This window comes from Chiloscyllium plagiosum, unplaced genomic scaffold (assembly GCF_037043375.1).
Source record: "Chiloscyllium plagiosum isolate Xiang-an unplaced genomic scaffold, Cpla_swu_hap1 HiC_scaffold_43, whole genome shotgun sequence".
In the NCBI taxonomy this organism is placed as follows: Eukaryota; Metazoa; Chordata; class Chondrichthyes; order Orectolobiformes; family Hemiscylliidae; genus Chiloscyllium; species Chiloscyllium plagiosum.
The window spans coordinates 18,006,217-18,029,698 of NW_028270181.1; the positions used below are offsets into that span (position 1 = coordinate 18,006,217).

The 23,482-nt window shown below is 39.1% G+C and overlaps 1 protein-coding gene across 2 annotated transcripts in view; it reads left to right on the forward strand.

The window, feature by feature from the left end:
- kat6b (K(lysine) acetyltransferase 6B) overlaps positions 1-23,482 on the forward strand; it is a 216,197-nt gene that overhangs the window by 76,943 nt on the left and 115,772 nt on the right. For both annotated transcript variants that reach the window (XM_043678896.2, XM_043678897.2), the window contains exon 3: positions 9,092-9,200. In XM_043678896.2, coding sequence (XP_043534831.2) covers positions 9,092-9,200 — 109 coding nt within the window. The remainder of the gene's footprint in view (positions 1-9,091; positions 9,201-23,482) is intronic.

Genomic DNA, 23,482 nt, shown 5'->3' on the forward strand with positions numbered 1-23,482 from the left:
CAAAGCTTGAAACCATCCAGGACCCAGCAGCACACTTAATTGGCACAACATTTGCAAATATTCACTCCACCAATGCAGCAGTGTGTACCATCTCCAAGATTCACTGCAGAAATTCGCCAAGGCTTCTTAGACAGAACCTTCCAAACCTACAACCATTACCGTGAGAAGGACAAGGGATGAGGTATATAGGAACACTATGACTTACAGATTCTCCTTCAAGTCAGTTAACAGTCTTGAATTAGAAATATATCTGTTGCTTGAACTCTGTTCCTAACAGCATTATGAGTGTAGCTACATTAAATGGACTGTAGTGATTCACGAAGACATCCCACTGTGACCTTTTCCAGGGCACTTAAAGATGAGCAATAAATCCTGGCGCAGCCACGAAGCTCACAGGCCTAAATTAATTAGAAAATAGTGAGGTCCACGTTCTTACAGACTTTACTAAACATAAATATTTACAAGGAATGGGAATGAAGACTTTGGCTGTGGTTCCACATGATCTAGTATCACTGTCATGCTCATTTTGCAGGTGCTCAGCCCTTTATACGCCATGAGACTGCACCTCTAAGTGACCCTAGAATTATGTTGGTAGTAATAACCAGCTGTGAATTATTTTGATTTTAGTCTTCCAGCCAGCGATAGTCCTTTATGATAACTAACTTTATTAGAGATCAGTCTGAACTTGGTCATTAATTGGCATCCTAATGCAATATGGCATACCAATATTTCTTTTAATACCTATATTTTAGTTAACTGTAACTGTTATATTGTTTAAGCACTGTAATCAGATCATTGATCTGTTTTTAACAAATTAAACTTTTGGTCCTGTTCCTCATTATGTAGACTAAGACTGGAATCTGGAAGAATAGAAAGTAGTAGGTTATTAAATGGAAAAAGATGGCAAAAAGCTCAGTGACACAGAGCGTGTCCTGTTACATTAATGACAAAAAGTTAGTACACAGGCACAGAAAATGGAGTGGTGTTGTTTATTGCAATGAATTGGAATATAAAGGGAGGAGATACAACTGATGGACTCTATGATTTGGGTCTCCTTACTTCAGAAAGGATATAATATCACTAGAAGCAGTTCAAAGTCAGCTCACTTGATTCATTCCTGGAATGAAGGCATTGTGAAGAACAGTTCCACAGGTTGGTCTGTATTCATTGCATTTTAGAAGAATGAGAGGTGAACTTATTGAAACATAAGATTATGGGAGAATTGACAGTGAGGTTGCTTTGAGAATGTTTTCTGTTTATGTAGAAATTACAACTAGGAGATACAGTTTAAAAATAAGAGGTCTTCCATTTTAAACTGAGGTGCAGCCATTTTTCTTTCTCGGAGAGTCTTTAGTCTGTTGAATTCTCTTCCCAAATAGTGTGAAGATAAAGCCAATGAATATTTTTAAGTCTAAGCTATATAGATTCTTGATCGATCAGCTGGTCAAAGGGTATAGTTCATAGACAAAATTGAGGCCAAATCAGCTAATGATCTTACCAAATGGCAGAATAGGCTTGAGAGGTCAAATAACCTGCTTCTCTAATTTGTATATTTATGAATATAATTCAGCCAGTTTAACTTGCCTTCTTAGACTACATTCCGCAAACTTACATTCTTCATCTTTTACCTAACATCCAGTATAGTCCTCTGCTCCATGTTGAACTGGGAATTTCCCTTTCACTGTTTCAACTCTTTCCAGAAACTATTCCACACTTTTACTCATGGTATTACTCTCAGGATAGTTTTTTTTTGTATATGGTTATTTCAAGATGTGCTGGATACCTATTTTCTAATAATAAAAGAATAGGCTGTCCTTTCTATTACATGGTGTGCACAGATTAACTGCTGGTTTGTGCAAGATCACTGTATGCCTCATTTTTGAGGGCAAATACATATACATAGCTTTTATTCGCAATCAAGACTTTGAACTGATTCCTTTTGACCCATGTATGAGGTCTTGGAAAAACTTTGAAACTCATTTGTGATGGCAAAAGACTGAACTTTTTGCAAGGAGGGAAGTGCTGATGAACTTTAACTTTTACTTGGTGTATAGGTTGGTGTGTCAGACTCACAGCAGGCATAACTCTGTCGAAAAATTCTTCCTAGAAATTCAAATACAACAGTTTGTTTGGGAGACAAAAAGACCAAGATGGCAGACATATTGAAGCGATTTTGCTAATATGTTTTGTGATTGTTGAAGGTCCTAAAGCTGTTGAAGAGACTCATGGGTTTTTGACGACAAGGCTTAAATCATTATCTCGAGGGCAAATATGCGAATAAACACAAATACAGGTTTTTGTTGCTTAGCACTTTTCTGACAAATTCAAGAGACTTGGATCATTTGAGCTAAAGTTCTCCATAGAGATTTATCTGAATTCATTTGTTGCAGCAGTCAGTTAACCATCAGATTCATCAGTTCCTCCTGGAACATTGGCATATACCCTGATGGAAGGTCTGAGTGTTAAGAGGATGTTAGAAGCAATTGGCCCAGGCTGAGGTACAGGGCTTTCTTACTCTTATAGATGAATTACACTATTCACCCAAGTGAGGTTAGAAAGTATGGTATATTAGCCTTATTAGGTTAGTTTATAAGATTGTTCTGCATGCTGATCATGTCGTCTTTGGCAACTTTGGAAAACCCATGCAAACAATGAAATGTGATGCTATTAGATCATTTGAAGATGATTGTTGTAGTCTTGCTAACATTTTACATTTTAGTTGGAAGGAAAGGTCATCGATTATAATTAGAAGGTGCAATCTCCATGGGAGAAAGGAGCAAAGACATGGAACACTATGCTGAGCTCCAGATTAGCAAGGCCATAAAATTAGCAAAACAAATATTAGATTTTATTTCTAGAAGGGGAGAATTGAAAAGTAGTCACACTAAACCTGTATTAAACCTTAGTGGGACCAAACTTTCAATATAGTGTGGAGTTCTGGTTGTCATGTTATGAAAAGGATATATGGACACTACACAGAATCTGAAGATTTATATGGTTAATTCCAGAAATGGGCCATTTTATATGTACCGGGAAAGGATTAACAGGCTACCTATCTTGATGAAAGAAAGCTAGTCGTGACGTTTACAGAGGTATTTAAAATAATGACAGGTTTCAATAGAATGAATACAAAGAGAGTGTGTCATCTTGTAGGCAAAGGCATATCCAAAGGCCATCAAATAAGATATAAGATTTATATAAGGGGATTCAGAAAAACATGTTTATCCGGCATATGGTGAGTTCACAGAACTTGCTCACATGAGGCATAATTGAAGTGAATAGTTTAGGTGCATTTAAGGGGAAGCTAGACAAACATGAGAGAAAAGGGCTCAGATTATTGTGATAAGGAAAGATGGTGGCTGATGGTTGTGATTTAGGTGAGGAAAGTTGAAAGAGAGCTTAAACAGAATGCAAAATACTGACATGGACTAATTAGAACATAGAACATAGAAGAATACAGTGCAGTACAGGCCCTTTGGCCCTCGATGTTGCGCCGATCCAAGCCCACCTAACCTATACTAACCCACTATCCTCCATATACCTATCCAATGCCCGCTTAAATGCCCATAAAGAGGGAGAGTCCACCACTGCTACTGGCAGGGCATTCCATGAACTTACGACTCGCTGAGTGAAGAACCTACCCCTAACTTCAGTCCTATATCTACCCCCCCTTAATTTAAAGCTATGCCCCCTTGTAATACCCGACTCCATACGCGGGAAAAGGTTCACACTGTCAACCCTATCTAACCCCCTAATCATCTTGTACACCTCAATCAAGTCACCCCTAAACCTTCTTTTCTCTAATGAAAACAGCCCCAAGTGTCTCAGTCTTTCCTCATACGATCTTCCTTCCATACCAGGCAACATCCTGGTAAACCTCCTCTGCACCTGTTCCAGTGCCTCCACATCCTTCCTATAGTATGGCAACCAAAACTGCACACAATATTCCAGATGCGGCCGCACCAGAGTCTTATACAACTGCATCATGACCTCAGGTTATTAGGTTGAATGCTGTTTTCTGTTTTCAACATCCTGTGTTTTTGTTAATTGGGAATAGGATAAGTGCAACACTGGCTGGGTCAGCATTTATGCTGATGGGATAGAACATACCCAAAAATGGTGTTGGTGTTGTTTTAGATGATGTAGATCAAGTATGATTCTATTAGTAGTATTATGATTATTGTCAGGCTTGATTAGTCTGTGAAACAATTCTTTCAATTTTGGCACTTTAGCCACCTAATATTGGTAAAGAGGACTTTGCCATTGTCTTTTCCACTGTCTTAGTCAATGCCAAGTGGCCCATAAGGTTTATTTTCTTTCTTGACGCTTCTTAGCGGTTGATACTACTGAATGGCCATCTCAGAAAGCAGCCAAGAATTAGCCACATTGCTGTTGCTCTAGGCTCAGATGTAGGCCAGACAAGGTAAGGTCAGCAGTTTTTCCTAAAGAATATTAGCAAACCAGATTTTTTTTTTAAGACAATAAAGAATGGCTTTATAGTTAACATTAGATTTTCATTTCTTACTGAATTTAAATTCCACTACCCACCATGGGGGTTTCAAATCATGAGTTTGAACTTTGGAACATTACCTGAGTCTTGAATTACAAGTCCAGTGACAGCCACTATGCCACTATCTCTTTGTTAGAGACAAAAAAAACTGCAGATGCTAGAATCCGAAATATACAGGCAGGAGGTTGGAAGAACACAGCAAGCCAGGCAGCAACTGGAGGTGGAGAAGTCGGTTTTTCTGGTGTAATCCTTCTTCAATCCTAAAACGTCGACTTCTCCACCTCCTGATGCTGCCTGGCTTCCTATGTTCTTCCAGTCTCCTGCCTGCCCACCACTTCCTCTGGCAGTTCATTCTATACACGCACTACCCTCTGCGTGAAAAGGTTGCCCCTTAGGTCCCTTTTAAATCTTTCAGCTCTCGCTTAAACGTATGCCTTCTAGTTTTGGACTCCTATACCCTGGGGAAAAGACTTTGTCTCTTTATCCTATCCATACCCCTTATGATTTTATAAACTTCTATAAGGTCAACTCTCAGTCTCTGATGCTCCAGGGAAAATAGCCCCAGTCTATTCAGCTTCTCCCTACAGCTCAAACACTCAGCGCTGGCAATGTTTTTGTAAATCTTTTCCAAACTATCATTTCTGCAAGCTTTTTGAGTCACTCAGGCTTCACACTACTTGCAAATGTTTTAAGAACTACAAGTGAGACTATACATGACTCAGACTTCCCATGAACTAGTTGACATGATGAAGCTTCACACCCCACACTAAGAAGTAAAGAAGTGGCATGTTAATGAAGGAACCAAGTCAGTGACAAAGTTAACAATATCCTTCCTATGGGAGGGAGACCAGAATTGCATGCAGTATTACAATAGTGGCCTAACCAATATCCTGTACAACTGCAACATGACTTCCCAACTCCTATACTCAATGCACTGATCAATACTAGCAAGCATAACAAACACTTCCTTCACTATCCTATCTAACTGTGACCACACTTTTTAAGGAACTATGAACCTGCACTACAAGGTCTCTTTGTTCAGCAACACTCCTTAGGACCTTACCATTAAGTATATACGTCTTGCCCAGATTTGCCTTTCCAAAATGTAGCACCTCACATTTATCTAAATTAAACTCCATCTATCACTCCTCAGCCCGTTGGCCCATCTGATCAAGATCCCATTGTACTCTGAGGTAACTTTGTTCATTGTCCACTACACTTATAATTTTGGTGTCATCTGCAAACTCACTAACCATACCTCCAATATCACATCCAAATCATTTATATAATGATAAAAAGCCGTGGACCCAACACCAATACTGATACTGAGATGAGAACAAAGTTAGCCTTCTATTGTCATGCTCTCTCTGGCAGAATCTTGCAGGTCCATTTGGAAAGAGGGCGGGAGGATGAATTAATTAAGCAGGTGGCACAAATTCAGTTTCCTGACTTTGGATTAAAGTTGAGTGATTAAGTCATCTGAAGCTTTCAAGTGGTTCACTTTTGCTGACCTTGATGGTCAGAAATCTCTTTTGCATTGAATAGCTGGCTATGAAAACTCTTTCACACCCAGCACACTGGAATTGTGTTCATGTGTCCAATCTTGTTAGGCAAAAGTAGAAAACACTATTCACAAACCTGACTATCTGAGGCACATAACTAGTGGGGTAGACTTGTTCCTCCAAGCTCTAGTGAGGGCTAACTTTGTCATTGACTTGGTTTCTTCATGACCATGCCACTTCTTTACCTAAACATTTAAAGTAGGGAGTGAAGCTTCACCAGGTCACCTAGTTCACCGAAGTCTCAGTCATATATAGTTTCACTTGCAGTTCTTAAAACATTAGCATTGTAAGGTGTGAAGCCTGACTGACTCAAAAAGCTTGCCCAAATAAGGCAGTCATACAGCTAATGCCATTAAACTTGACTTGGGCTAACAAGGTGTGCTTAATTTAAAAGGGACTCAACCCAAAAGGTTAGGTGGAGAAAAATGCAGTTTAAAGGGCGTGGTTGGCAGGGACACTGGAAGGAAGCTGGGATGGAGAGGGGAGAATCACTGTATTAGAAGGAAGGGAGATGGAGAAGAGTGGGAATATTTAGGATGGAGAGCACATTGGCATAGAGTTCTGGAGAGGGAGAAAGACATGGTTTGAATAAGGTACAGTGTAAAACTAAGGCTGGGTATGGAGATCTGGAGAAATTTGGGATTGGGGAAGAGCAGGAATATCAAGGGGATAGTGAAAGGGCAATAGTCACGAAGAAGATTGAAGAAAGATAAAGGGAACATCCGAGGAAAGAAGGGAAATGATAGATAAATGAAACAAACGAAAAATTTACAATCACAGTCTCTGTCCTAATTCATCTTGCAAAAGAAGGTCACACAGAGAATGCATAGTACAAATGGGAGGGGATCAAGATTGCAGGGCAGGCTTAATGATATTACCACATGATTATTAATCCAGAGACCCAGGTAATACTCTGGGGACCGGGGTTCAAATCTTGCCAGCGTAGATGGTGGTATTTGAATTCAGTGAAAATCTGGAATTGGGAGTCAAATGAAACCATTGTCGATTGTCAGGAAAAAAAAAATCTGGTTCACAAATATCCTTTAAGGAAGGAATCTGCCATCCTTACCTGGTCTGGCCTACATGTGAGTCTCGACCCATAGCAATGTGGTTAACTCTCAACTGTCCTCTGGGCAATTAGGGATTGGCAATAAATACTGGCCTAGCCAGCGACACCCTCATCCCATGAATGAATAAAACAAAATCTTTGCACATGTTGCTGCTTCGTGTAAACACACCAAACTGAATGCATCAAAACAGATACTGATAAATACAATCAGATAAGAACTCGGTTAAGGCCATAACTCTGAAGAATAATGGTGAAAAAGCTCGATCAACTCCCATCACCAACATGCTATCCTTTTGCTGTTTTTTTCCGTCCCATATACATGAATACGTTTCAATAAGAGGCAACCAGGCAACTGACCATAATGATGATAATGGTGGGAAGGATTATTCCACATGCGGCTATGCAGGAGCATTCTAGGTTTACGTATCTAAAAGGAAAAGTTATGGGGATAAAACCGTTGTGCTACAGGCTGTAGGCACCCAGGTGGTAAGCATGCATTAGAGAGGATAATGAAGGCCACCAAGAGTCAAGATTGAGCTTATAATCACAGGCTTGGAAAGCAGTACAAAGATTAAGCTACAAAGTTCTGGCATATAGTAGAAGGAAAATGAAGGAGGTTGGACATGGAGGATGTACCACATTATATAGAGAATTTGGGAAGACTTTTACCCACACAAACTGCAAGATTAAGTCCGAAAGGGTGGTTTGCTTGTGTCAAGGTCTCAAATGTAAACCAAACATTTCAGTCATGATATTTCTTCATAGAATAATAGTATTTTACCAGATGTTAGCATTGCTGAAATTGATGAGAAGAGAAAGAAGGACGATCTGGCACCAACAGTATCAGAAACTGAGGCTCAGCAGGCTTCAGTGGGTAACAAACCCAAAATACATTGAGGAGGGGAACCAGGGTCTTCAACACTATTTAGCAGTGTACCAAAGGCATTGCAGCTGCCTGCACATGAATGAAAGGCTGTGCTGAAGATATCTTTGCATGACTAAGGATGCTGTCACCAACACCTGACATCTCCCTGCAAGCAACCTGGCAACTTGGGAAGCAGTATCATGCCTGTGGCCATCATGTTGACTTAGGCCCATATTCCCTGAAGTTAGAAGAATGAGAGATGATCATACTAAAACCTATAAATTTCTGAGGAATCTTCGCAGAATGGTTACTTGGGTTCCTGTGAGTGGGGAGCCTAGAATCTCTGTTTCTTGTCTCAACAAGGGCTGTAAATTTAGGACTGAGATTAAGAGAATTTTTTTCACTCCTACGACTGAAGCCTTGGAATTCTCAAACATAGAAAACTAGATATGTGGTCATTGGGTATATTGAAATTGAAGATTGTTACAACTTTAAATGCTGAGTGAATCAAAGACGTTAAGATAATGGGGAAGGTGTTGCTGAGGTAGAAGATCTATTCTGATGTTTTATGGCTTCCCACCCCATTCCTACTATGTTTTACATTGTTATCTTTCAAAGTGGAATAATCAATTGTGCTTATCAAACTAAATTTCTTCACTGCTATCCTTGTATAGATATTCATGTATACTATGTTTGCAGGTGGAAACACTGATATTTTAGTTCAAGAAATTGAGCACACTGTTAAATCATGTAGAAGATAATTTAAAACGTAGCCTAAATTGATTAAATTATTTTGTAGTCTGCTTGAACAATGCATTACAGAATATTGAGCACTGTGCATTACTGAGTACAGTAAGATTTTAAAAAAACAAATTATTTTTCAGTGTACCAAAATTAATTAGTTAAATCAGTTACTTATGAGATACACTTTTAAATGTATGTCATATAATGGTTGAATGTTTATATTTCGTGATTTATAATAAAAACTCTTTGAATACACATTTTTTTTAACTTTGCTACATTAGATTGGTAGTGACATTTGTACACTTAAAAAAAATTAAATGAAGAAAACTTCTTATTTCTAGCCCCGTGCAAATCCCTTTCCAATCTGCAGTTTCTGCTTGGGGACAAAGGAATATAACCGTGAAAAAAACCCAGAAGATCTCATCTCCTGCGCAGACTGTGGTAGCAGTGGTGAGTTGCATCATTTATACATCAGTAATGGAACAAATAAAACAGGACTTTTATGTTCAGGAATTTCATTTTCCAGCAGCATTCATTGTAAGATTATTTTCCACATTAACATGTAGCATTTTAAGTACTGTTCAGATAGGCAACCTGTTGCAATACTCAGCAGACATTTGCTTCATTTCAGGCTTCGAAGCCTTCCTTAACACAGTTCTTTTCACTCTGGTTTTGCGTGGTGGTGTGGAAGAAATCATGAAAATTAAGAACTAGTTTAGAGGAAGAGAAAAAGCTGAAATTTGACTCCCCTACCCATCCTTACTCACATACACTGCCAGCTTTGTACGAGAATATTACAGAATTTACTTATGCGTCTTAAATATGTTAATGTTAATTTCTTGTTCCTACCACTAGTTATATTGTATCTGTAAGTCTGTAAAAGAGCCTGCTGAGCTGGAAGGTTTATTTTCAGAAGTTTTGTCACCATCCTAGGTAACATCATCAGTGAGTCTCCGGTGAAGCGCTGGTGGTATGTCTCGCCTCTCTGTTTATAGGTCTTGGTTTCTTAAGGTGGGTGATGCCATGCCTTTAAGAATTCTCATGTGTGTCTTTGTTTCACCTGACCTAGGATGTGTCTGTTGTTCCAGTCAAAGTGGTGTCATTCTTTGTCTGTATGTATAGAAACTTGTGATAGTGGGTTGTGTCTTTTGGTGGCCAAAACACCTAATTGAAGATTCATGCCACTCCATTCACTCCACCCAAGAATTCCTGAACACCATCAAAGACACCAAGGTAGAAGCGGACGGAATAATGGTCTCCTTTGACATTACAGCCCTTTGATCTGGTTAACATTGATCTGGCTAAAGAAACACTAGCATCACTATGAGGAAAACCAGGACCGCAAACACCAGACAAAACCAACTTCATCAGCAAAGACAACATCCTCAAGCAAATGCACCTGTGCCTCACCACCACTTCACATTCAATAACAATAAGTCAACGGAACACCTATGGTATTCACCAATATCAGAACTCCTAGTGGAAGCAGTAATGCAGAGACTTGAACAAGCTGCCCTCCCATCTATCCAACCCAAACTTTGGGTCCGCTACGTAAATGACATCTTTGTTGTCATAAAACTGAACAAATTAGACGAAACATACAACACCATCAACAATATCCTGATAGGCATAAAATTCACCAGAGGAGGAGAACGACAACAGACTCCCATTCCTAGACATGACAGTTGAACGTACAGTTAGTAGAGAGTTTCAAACCAGCGACTACAGAGAAACAACTCCCACACAGACCAAATACTTAACTTCAGAAGCAATCATCCCAACAAACACAAATGGAGCTGCATCGAGACGCTACTTGAAGGAGCTACATCACACTGCAGCACCCAAGAACTACAAAAAGCAGAAGGAAAATATCTATACAATGTTTTCAAGAAAAGCAGGAATCCACTAAACACAATCTGCTGATTCCTCAGAAACAAACAAGCAGACACAATGCAACCAACATGTAGAGCCACACTACCTTACAGCAAAGACTTATCAGAAATGACTTCGGCATCATGGTAGCCCACAAACCTACAAACATATTAACAGCGATGAATGAACCTAAACGATCCATTAGGCACCACCAGCAAAATTAACGCCATTTACAAAATACCATCCAAGAATTGTAAAAAACCACTAGCAGGACAAACTATCAGGAAACTTGCCACCGGGATACATGAACACCAATTGGCTACCAAAAGACACGACCCACTATCACTAGTTTTTATATACACAGACAAAGTAGGACACCACTTTGACTGGGACAACACACATCCTAGGACAGCTGAAACAAAGACACGCAAGAGAATTCTGAGAGGCATGGCATTCTAACCAGAACTCCATCAATAAACCTATTGATTTAGATCCTATCTACCCTTGGAAAAAAAAACTGGAAATGACATAATCCACCTTAAGAAACCAAGACCTATAAATAGAGAGGCAGAACGTACCACCAATGTTTCACTGGAGACTCTCACTGATGATGTTACAGACTAGGGTGACAAAATGTCTGAAAACAAACCATCAAACTCAGTGAGCAAACTTACAGACTTATCATCAACCTGAGCTACAAATCTTATCAAAAATCACTACTATTGTATCTATGTTAGTGTCAGTTTTCCATGTCTGTAATTATTAAATATTAACAATTCACATCTGCGTCAATGTGTAAAAGCTGCGGTCTTGGGAACTATATTTAAAATAATTGAACAATTGTCTTAGATACAACAACTATTTGCAGCTTTTCATTCAGAAATCCTTATAGAGAACATCAGGGAGCCTGAGCAGGTTATATGTGGGAAGTTAGGGGCAATGATAGAAGGTGCTGTCAGATAAATACAACATTCAAATAGAATATTTAGAAAGAAAGGAAGGGTTTAAGTAAAGATGTATTAGTGAGGAAACGTTTTTGAGAAATAAAGGCTGGCGATGGTGAAGATATTGATGAGAATATGACCATGTTCAGCAATGAGAGACTTGAGCTGATTTTAACGGAGTTGGCAGTTAGCAGTCCTGGAATGTGATACCTTGGGCAGATTTTTAAGGTGAGAGGAAAGAGATTATAAAAAGACATGAGGGGCAAATGTTTTACACACAGGATGATTTGTGTGTGGAATGAACTTTCTGAGGAAGTATCGATGTGGGCATAATTACAATGTTTAAAAGACACATGAATATGAAAGGTTTAGAGGGATGTGGACCAAGAGTAGGCAGGTGGAACTTGTTTAGTTTGGGGTTATGTCTCTGTGACTCTGAGATGTGGAAAATAAGAAATATTCCAGAGATTTTCAGGTTATGTGCCTCATTGCCTAGGAAGGAGGAAGAAACTGACTTATCACAATGTAAAATTTTCCCAAGATGAAAAATAAAAACAAATGTGAGCATGCAGAATAATTGGTGAAGGGAGCACTTGGGACAAAGTGCCTAGAAATAAATTTGTGGTTGCATGTTCAGATAGAAACTCCTATCATTTCATGGTAAGAAATGTTCTTAATATCTTGAGTCATTTGATATGTGAGTATCTGTTTCAAACGCATCTAAGCAATTGAGTGAGATCCCCTGACTAATACACCTAGCCTACACATCGCAGAGCACTATGGGCAATTTAGCATGGCCAATTCACATGCACATCTATGGACTGTGGAAGGAAACTGGAGCACCTGGAGCAAACCCACATAGACACTGAGAGAATGTGCAAACTCCAGACAGACAGTTGCCCGAGGCTGGAATTGAACCCAGGTCACTGCCGCTGTGAGGCAGCAATGCTAACCACTGAGCCACCGTGCCAACGAATTATGGTCCTCTCTGCTAGATTTTCCATTCTGTTTTTTTTTTAATGGTCTCTAATGAGAAGGGTCAGCCATGTGACAAGCCAATTTGCAAGTATTCACTATGGGAAGAATTAAAATTATTGAATCATTCAAGAGTGGCTCAAATAATGTTGCAAGCTGTGAGAGCCAGAAATACTTCGTTATGAAGCATATGTTCATTGAGATAGGAAAGTTATTTGAAGGTATATGAAATATGCATATATAACCTAGATAAATTACTGCATAATAACTGAGGATCGAAGATGAGAACCAGAAGATAAAGTGAATGATGGATGAAAGAGAAAAAGATCAGTAAATTAGGACTGTCTGGAACACATTTTTTGCTTTTTTTCTACAGCACTAAACTTTTCTCTTTAGACCTCTTGTTTCCAAATATTCATTAACCCTCAGCAGGAATATCACCTGTTATCTCAATCCCATAGACTAAAACTCTTTCCCTGACATTTTCTGTCACCAAATTTTACCCCAGTTTAATGCTTTATAGTTCCTCTAATTATCATTACTTGTTACCTGTTTCATCATATGAAATGTTTTGGGACTTATTACTAGATTCATATCCAATCTAAAATGAAGGGATTATAGGCTCCAGTCCTCTGAAAGAGTCCCACAGGTTTCATCAGTCTTGGTCTAATATTTAATGAGCGTGATTTGACAACACAACCATCTATTCATTAACATTCATTGACTATCTAAAGCTGTATAGAAATATAGAGAACAAGCAAAGATTGTTACCGAAGTTTAATCCTGATAGTTGATGGCAAAATTAAACAAACTGGTAATTTGGTTGTCATTATAACTGTGGGAAGAAATGTGGTTCAAAACCCCAACCTTCATAAATTTATTGTAGTAAATTTCCATGCAGCCATTTTGGCATACTCTGAATTGTCGTCAAGATTTTGCATTTGAGAGAATTGTTTTCCATTTGTTGAGTCACATTTTGTAATTGGAATATGTAAATGACATTACTAGAGGTTTAAATTTGGCAGATGAATTGGATGTGTATTGAAATATATTGTAATGTAGTACTCTTTTTCCATAACAAATTTGGTTGAACAGGCCTCTGCTCTTTGGAGTGTTTTACATGTCTTTCAGGAAAGTAGAGGTGAGGTGAAAGGGGAAAAGCTGCTGAGTTTCTGACAAATAGGTTTTTTTCCTATTTGCCTCACCAAATTATCTTAAGGTAAATCAATTATGATAAGGTATGAAATCTGTAGTGAAATTGCAAAAATCAAAATGAAGCTGAAAACCTGTGTCATGTATTTTTACAGTTCATTTGAGATGTTGGAGAGGGTTAGTTTTATTTTTCATAGAAAGTAAGAGAGTAAATAAAATACAGTATAAAAAAGCAATTGTAAAACAATCTGAAAAATTGTTTTTATGTTAGTCATTTCACAAACATAGCAACTAAAATTAAAAATTAAGCCAAAAATGAAATAATTACACGTGACAACAGTGATAAAACTTAATTTTCATGTGCAAAACCAGTAAGATTTGTTTGCCTGTTTCATATGGGAAATTCTGGTTGTGTACAGAACAACCTTGATTATCTGAACGAGACGGGCAGGGAGTATTTTGTTCCCTTAACTGATTGTTCCGATAACTGATCTGATCATAAACAAAAGAAGCCATACTGAACATAATTGCGTAAAAAAGCATGTTTACAGAGTTTTTATTTCATTCAATCAATAAAATATGTACAAACACTGCATATTACTTAAGCATTCATGATATTTTACAAATAAAAACACTTTTTGGCTCGGGTTTGACTGAAGTCTGTGAAATTTTCCGCTGACCTTTTTCCTCTGTTTTATCCCGGTCCTCGACAGCAGCCGGCATCTTTCTGTTCGGTGTTGTCCTGCCATCCAGACTAACCAAGTGTTGTCTCTCCCTCCTCATTAACTGTCGAGCCCTTAGAGAGAGAGAGAGAGAGATGCAAAATACAGGTGGAACACGAGAGAGGGAAGATTTTTTTCGCTGACTTCATTTTCCGTCTTCTCATCAATTTATTTTTAGGGGGTAATGTTTTCCTCCTGTTTATTTTCATGTGTGCGATCTCACTACGATTTGCTCTCCCCCATCAAAAACAAGTTGCATTAAATTTTCTTATCAGCTGAAAGATATTGAAAGCATTTTGTTTGGAAAAAGAGTTGCCATGGGATAATGGGGAAAAAGCAACGGAAACGAAAAGTGCAAGTGCACTTTTTGTCTTAACTCTCCAATGTGTGAGTCAATGTTGAGAGGGAATCTTGCTGTTCGAGCTCAAAGCTTGGACTTGCACATACGTTATTCTTGTGTGTTCACAACCATAAACCTTTGTCCTCGGGGAGAATAAGTATCGGAGAGTCTTTTTATAAAAAGTATAAGACTTAACTCTGACGTCACATGTTGAGTATATATTTGAAGTTAATTATTTATTAAAACATACCTGCATCTAATTTGCTGTTCAAATTTACAAAATGATGCATTAAATGCATTCAATTGAAATGCAAGTAGGCAATGAGATGCAATTGAGATCTTGATAATCTGAAATTTGGATAATTGACGTTCAGATAACCGAGGTTGTTCTGTAGGCAGAGAAACGTTGCAAGGTGGGATACTTTCTCAGAGATGGATTTTTTGAGACAGTGGGTCATGAGAGTGGCTATTCCACACTTCCTGTTGGCACAACGAAGACTGACATTGATAGTGTCTTGCAGAAACTGCTCTCTTTGCTATTGTTAGAAATTCATAAATGTGTTGCTGCAGATATTAATTTCATAGATGTTTCACTCTTATTTCTGGTCAATGTTTTATGGAGCTGATTCCTCTATAGTATAACTTTTTTCCATGTGTATGAATTTAAGAACATGTGAGACTGGTAGTTGATCAGAATTAGGAAATATGAAAGGAGAATATTCTTGTTGGAAATGAATATTAAAGGGTCCACTTTTTCATAATATTAAAACAAATAGAAACAAGCATAAAAAAAATTTACATTTCATATTTTCCTGTGATTTCATCAAAGAACTTCAGTTAGACTGGAACATAAATTGGCTGTCACATCAGTTGTTTATAGTCCAAAACACTGATAACAAATGATGATTGCTTTGTTTGACTTTTTTTCATTTATTGCTCATAACCAAATGGTCAGCCTTGACTCACAATATATTTTTGCAAAGTTGTAACTGCATGAACTGGAGTTGAGAATTAATTATATAACATAGATCTCCAAAAGTTATGAGAGAAGATGGGAGATTTTTGTAGGCAAATCATTATATGACTTTCATGGATCGACTTGTATTTAAATTAATGCTGATACTCGTTCTGCCTCATTAGGATCAAATTATCTTTAATTAGCTGCACAGATGTATTGGGTGATGCTGTAGTTGCAGCAAGCATACTGAAATACAGAGGTGCATTGATAAGACATGGTAATCCATTATACCTGACTAACAGAACTTGTGCATTTTTTTCCAATAATAGCTTTTCTCAGTAAAGGAGAGATTTAATGAAGTTTAATAGTTATGGTTCAGCTGTTACAAAGTATTCATAAAATTCTTCACAAGAAAGGAAGTGGAGGTGGTTTATGCAGAACTGTGTGATCATTTTGTTACTTTTAATATACAATGCATTGTATCTGTACACAGTACAATACTGTGTTTCATGGACTGGAAATCTTGTTAATGTTTTTAGCTGTTACAATATTAAAACATGAAAACATGAAATAAGAATATTTTAGTTTGACATTTGGAACTACAATAAAATCCTATTCCTAATTGTCATAAATATTGATTAAAATATGGCCAAAAAATAACATTCTCATATATAACTCCAATTTTCTGTTTTTCATTGTCATAAAATGCTTCCTGACATCAAGTAAAAACATATAGCATGACAATGCATGTATTAATGATAGTTAGCTCTGCTCACTGAAAATGTGAGTAGTGTATCAATTGTTTCTTCATCCCCCATTTCAAAAATCAGCAACAGTTTTCTAAATTACTTGTAATTATGTCTTTTTGGAATTTCAGTACTAGGTCTGTTATATCTTTGTTATTATGATCCCTCACAAGACTGCAAATTATGATACAGTCTGGTTAGGGACCTGAAACATTGTTTTGTTTGATGTAGAGGAACTTGAGATCCAGGTAACGACTAAGAGAACAGAGTCACAAGGTTCCTTGGTAAACATAACGTAAATGTGAGTCATTAAACTGTGGTGGAAAATCCCACAGCATATGTCAAATTGTTGATGAGGGCAAGACCGATCCCACAGATTGTCAGCCATCCACGCCCTCCCATAGGACTTAATGAACTATGTCACCAAATCTCTCTATAGTTTGGTCTCCTTTGCAAAGTATTCCAATTCTTGAATTCCAAAAGTTTAGTCCTGGAACTCCCTCTGCAGCTACTCCGTTGTGGACTGCTCGATGGCTGCCTATGCCCTAGTATCTCATCTCCAATTTAGACTGCTTTCCACTGGGTTCCTGAGACTACAGCTAAGTTCCAGCTCTTTTGCAGACATCTAACTTCACTAGGTTTCCAATGTCCTACGTTTCTCTGTGCTCCAGTATTTCTGAGTTGCACCAAATAAGTACTCCTTATGGGCTTATTTCATCTCCACTGTTGGTGACCAAATGCCTCCTGCAATTACAATGATGCCCCAAGCTCTTCAGAGGCAACTGCTACAATTTGGCTTTATGGAGACCGGTTCTCTCTCCAACACAAAGCCAGCAACCTTTTGACCACAAACTCATATCCAGACTTTTTCTGAGCCCTGACTACCTTAGGACTGCCATCCCAGCACCTCTGCTACCTGCTGCTACTTACCACTTTTAAACCACCATGCAGTTGTCGTTTACCTTTTTCCTGCCATTCTGTGTCCACTGATCAGGTTTTCACACCACCATCACTAAACTCTCTGCAACAGCCACCAAAGAACCTGGAGCACTGGACTGAGCATCTGCAGCCTATCCCATTTTGTTCATGCCTTGGGACTACCAGGACATGCCAGGAATTGAAGTTTTTGACCAATGCTTATGCCTCACCCATGAGATGCAGATAAGTCTGTATTTCTCAACAAAGTCAATTGTGAACTTAAATGTGCTTGATTTTCTTTGCAGAACTTATCAACTTTTATTTTGACAGTGTATTCTACATAAAGCATTTGATTTTAATTTGTTTCATTTTTTGTTGGTGCAACAGAAAATTAAGTACTCAACTGAATGGTATATTTTTTCATACATCTGAAACTTAAGGTTTGATTTATAGGAAACCTTTGCAACACTTAATTTCTCATTTAATGCTACGTAGATATTTTCTAATCATCCTGTTCAGAGCTGTCATTGCAACTTCTAGAGCAGGTGGGTCTCAAACCCAGACCTCTTGGCTCAGAAATAGGGTCACCACTGCACCATAAGAGAATGGATGGCTATATCTGAGAAGAAGTGTATTTTAAGGAGGATTTTCAGCAAAGAGGTGGAATGATTGAGAAAGAGGGGTTTAGGGAAGAAATTCCACAATGTAGGGCAGGACTGACTGATGGTATTGCCAGAAATTGTGGTACAGAAGGAAGGAAGCACAAAGTCAAAATCACAGTCAGTTGAATCATAAAGAATGTAACATTTTTAAATGTGATATTTTGTTTTGTGCAAACCTGGACACAAGTGAGAAATCAAGCCTGAAACAGACATATTTATTGATGTGGATCAACCTGTTCAGAGATGTACCTTTGGAGCAAGTGGCACTTGATACTGGGTATCCTGCCTCCGAGGTAGTGATATCCCCACTATGCCATAAGAGCCTCCCAGGCTTTCTATATTTTATAATCAACCAGTTCAGAGTTGTTGTTAGACATCTCTGGCGTAGGTGGAATTTGAACCACCAGCACTAAATCACCATGTTCCAATTGATTCATTTACATACAAAACCAGTTAAGGGACTACTTGGGCCTTCAGCTACTTACACACAGCAGTCCCACTTGTTTCCCTATTATATCTATTCATTTAATCAAATAATTAATTAACTCTAATCATTAAGCTTTTAACTGCTTTGTGCATTAACAGATTCCCCTCTTTAAATAAGAAAAGACATATACAAACAATCTACAATCTTTGAACAAAACTAATTAAAACTGAACAAAATCATTATTTTCCATTTTATACCTGCTTAAAATACAACCGATCAAGAATTGAATTCTTTTTTGATGTTTTGATAATATACAACTTTACATTAATCCTCTTTCTTTAAATACAATAAATTGTAATTAATTAGTGACCCAAACAAAAATTGATTTTAAAATGTTCTTATGACTCCTTCGTCACACCATCAGGTGTCATTGTTTAAACATCTCCACTGAGTGAAAGCATCTTTCATTTCTGAAAATTTCTGACAATTGCTGAATTGTTTCAAGGCAAATGTTGTCTTTCTAATTTTTTTTCAGCTAGAACATTCAATTCTTAATCATTTGACACCAGTCAAGTGTACGTTGTCCCAAAAAGTTATTCACTACACTCCATGGGCAAACTTTTGTCAGGCTATCCATTGTATTGGATTTCCTTTAGAATTTTGGATAAATACATGCCCGTATTTATAGCCTCTACTTCCACCAATATTTCAGAAGCTTTTAACTAAGAGTGATTTCCCAGGCCATTAGATGATATTTATTATCCTTTTCCAGTAAATGTCTGATAAATGCCTGCTAGACTCAAATAGATCCTGAACATCAGCATATGAATCACCACTGAAAAGGACGAACTTCATATTGTTATACCTTACTGTGTTAGCAGGTAGAAAACGAGGCCAGCAATTCCCAGAGTTGACACAGAAGTTAGATTTTATAAAAGTATGCAACATTTCACAATTTACCTGCCTGTTGGACCCAAGTTGATAGGAAGCACAGACCAGTACTTAGCAAGAATTACTGTTTATTGCAAATGAATAGTTTCAAGCTCCAGGTAAACAATTATGAATCATTGATCTATAACCCTACTAATAAAAACTCTAATCCCTTTATAAAATACTTCCTAGACACACACACACAAATATTGGTGTTAAGGGTAAGAAAAAGGAAGGCAGTACATAGAACATAGAAAAATACAGCGCAGTACAGGCCCTTTGGCCCTCGATGTTGCGCCGATCCAAGCCCACCTAACCTACACTAGCCCACTATCCTCCATATGCCTATCCAATGCCCGCTTAAATGCCCATAAAGAGGGAGAGTCCACCACTGCTACTGGCAGGGCATTCCATGAACTCACGACTCGCTGAGTAAAGAATCTACCCCTAACATCTGTCCTATACCTACCACCCCTTAATTTAAAGCTATGCCCCCTTGTAATAGCTGACTCCATACATGGAAAAAGGTTCTCATGGTCAACCCTATCTAAACCCCTAATCATCTTGTACACCTCTATCAAGTCACCCCAAACCTTCTTTTCTCCAATGAAAACTTCCCCAAGTGCCTCAGCCTTTCCTCATACGATCTTCCTACCATACCAGGCAACATCCTGGTAAACCTCCTCTGCACCCGTTCCAGTGCCTCCACATCCTTCCTATAGTATGGTGACCAAAACTGCACACAATAAATGGAATTTGCTGAGATCATCTGTTTGGCTTGTCAGGACCTGCTGTTGGTCATCTGACCAGCAAGAGAGTTTGCTCCTGCTGCCTAGTCATTCCAATTTAAATTTAATGATTTGGGATCCAGAAAGACCTAGCCATTTGGATACAAAATTGGCTTGTTGATTGGGGACAGAGGGTGGTGGTAGAGGGTTGCTTTTTTTTTGCACTAGAGGCCTGTGTCAGGACAAACCCAGCATAGATAGCTGCATAGTAATATATACTTGCATGGTACTTAGCCAGGGAGCTCTCAACATTGATGTCCGGCCCAAGTAAGACTTAAGGCATTAGGTGGAACATAGAGAAGAAAGCCTCCTGCTAATTACCATGACTGTTCCCACATCCCTTCCACCCAGCGTATCCTCCATGTTGAACACTATAGACAAAGAAATTACTGAGAGTGACAAGAGCACAAAACTGTACTCTGGATGAGTGACTTCAATGTCCTTCACAAAGAATGACATGGCTGCATAATTACTGGCAGCTGGTCAAGATCTAAAGGACAGTATTGTAGCTATTGAGGAGCTGATGGCAAAGGAACCAGTGATCCTCACCAATATTTATGCTTCGGATGCATCTGTCAATGACCTCATCAGTAAGAGTGACCACTGTGCATTCCTGCATGCCAAACAGCACCTGACAGACAGAGCTAAGCGATTCCACAACAGACTGATCAGATCTCAGCTCTGCAGTCCAGCCACATCTAGTCATGAATGATGATGGACAATTAAACAACTAAAAGGAGTCGGGGCCTTAATAAATGCTCCCTTCTTCAATGATGGAGGCAACCAACTCATCAGTGCAAAAATCAAGGCTGTAGAACTTACATTGATCTTCAGCCATAGGTGCTGAGTGTTTCCCTCCTCTGAGGTCACCAGCATCACAGATGCAAGTCTTCAACCGATTTCACTTAATGTGCAATCAAGAAAAGTTTAAAATCATTGAGTCCTGACAGTATTCTGGCAATAATACTGAAGATGGTCTCTGGAACTAGTTGAGCCCCTAGCCAGGCTGTTCAAATCCACCTACAATATTGCAGTCTGTGCAATAGTGTGGAAAATTGTCCAGGCATGTTCTGTTCAGAAAAAGTATGACACATCCAACTTGACCAATTACTGCCCCATCAATCTACTTTCAAATATCAATAAAGCGATAAAAGTGTCATTTCACAATGCTGTCAAACAACACTTGCTCACTGATATTCAGTTTGAGTTTGGTACAGCCACTGAACTCCAGACGTCATTACAGCCTTGATCCAAATATTGACAACAGATTGAATTCTGGAGGAGGGGAGAGTGTGAATGTCTTGACATCAAGGTTGCAATTAACCAGGTGTGGTATCAGAAGCCCGAGCAAAAATGGAGTTAATGCAAAATGAGGAAAGCTCTCTGGTATTTGCAGTCATACCTGGCACAAAGGAAGATCATTGCGGTCTTTGGAGGATAGTTATCTCAGTTCTGGGACATCGTGGCAGGGGAGTATCCTCGGTCTAACCATCCTCGGCTGCTTCATCAATAACCTTTCCTCCAACATAAGTTCAAAACTGGAAATGGTGGCTGACAATTGCACAATATTCATCAATATTTGTGACTCCTCAGATACTGAAGCAGTCTCTGTCTAAATGCAGCAAGACTGGACAATATCCAGGTTCAAGCTGACAAGTGGCAGAAACATTTGTGCCAGTCAGTGACTATCTCCAACAAGAGAGATCCTAACCACCTAGCCTTGACATAAAATGGTATTGCTATCGTTGAAACTCCACTGTCAACATTCTAGGGTTGCCATTAACCAGAAACTGAACTGGATTATCTTTATAAATACCATGGCTAGAAGTGCAGGCCAGAGGCTGAGAATCCTGGAGTGAATAACCCATTACAAAGCACAATTCAGGGCTCTGCTGGATAAGTGCAGCTCCAACAACACTCGAGATGCGTGGCATTATCCAGTATAAAGCCGCTCACTTAGTTGGAATAAGGAAGCCTCGCGGAGTGGAGAGATAAATGGGAGGGGGTGGGGCTGGGGAGAAGGTGGTTGAAAGTGCAATGGGTGGATGGAGGACTGGGTAAAGGTGATAGGTCACAGGACGGTGGATCGGAAAGGTGGGAAGGAGGATTGACAGGTGGAGCAGATCATGACGATGGTGCTGAGCTGGAAGTTTGGAACTGGGTAAGGTGGGGGAAGGGGAAAAGAGACTGGTGAAGTCCACATTGATGCCCTGGGGTGAAGGGTTCCGAGGTGAAAGATAAGATGTTCTTCTTCCAGGTGTCGGGTGGTGAGGGAATGGCGATGGAGGAGGCCCTGGACCTGCATATCCTCGGCAGAGTGGGAGGGGGAGTTGAAATGTTCAGCCATGGGGTGGTGGGGTTGATTGGTGCGACTGTCCCGGAGATGTTCCCTGAAGCACTCTGCAAGAAGGTGTCCAGTCTTCCCAGTGTAAAGGAGACTCACAGACAGAGCTAAGCGATTCCACAGCAGACTGATCAGATCTCTCAGCTCTGCAGTCCAGCCAGAGCAACGAATGCAATAAATGATATATGTGGAAGTACAGGTGAAACTTTGATGGATATGGAAGGCACCTTTGGGGCCTTGGATGGAGGTGAGGGGGGAAGGTGTGGGCGCAGGTTTTGTAATTCCTGGCAGGGGAAGGTGCCAGGAGTGGAGGGTGATAAAGGGCTCCTGCCCGAAACGTCGATTTTCCTGCTCCTCGGATGCTGCCTGACCTGCTGTGCTTTTCCAGCAATGACTGCCACAGAGCTCTGACCTAACCATCACAGTTATAGTCCAGCTCTCACGTAAGGACAACAATTTTTGAGCTGCAAATGGGATCGCAGAGGGAAAATATTTAGGAAGCAATATCCAAGGGTTACATTAAATTTCAGGTCCAATTTCAAAACTTGGACTGCATTTTCTGGTCTTCCATCTCTTTATCTGATTTTGCCAAACCATCAATCTTACCCCCAACTCTCATCTTCCACATTGTTTGTATTTACTAGCAGCTTTCATTATTCTCTCTGTAGTGGTAGCATCTTCCATTTACAGGCCTCTTCTGGCAAATATGGTACTTTAGTCTTAACTTCTATGTTGTCTGTCAGGCAAATACCTTGTCCTGCTTCTTTACATCAATTAATCTGTATGGAGTCAACTCTAACATGGTCTTCATAATTTTCCTATATATATACATGAAGTATGGTGTCTCATTAGTTTCTATGACTTGCAAATATGTAATTATTGGCTATTAAACTCTAGCAATGCTCACTAATAGTTTGGTTCCCATGCTGTGAAATTACAGTTTTTCCATCTGTA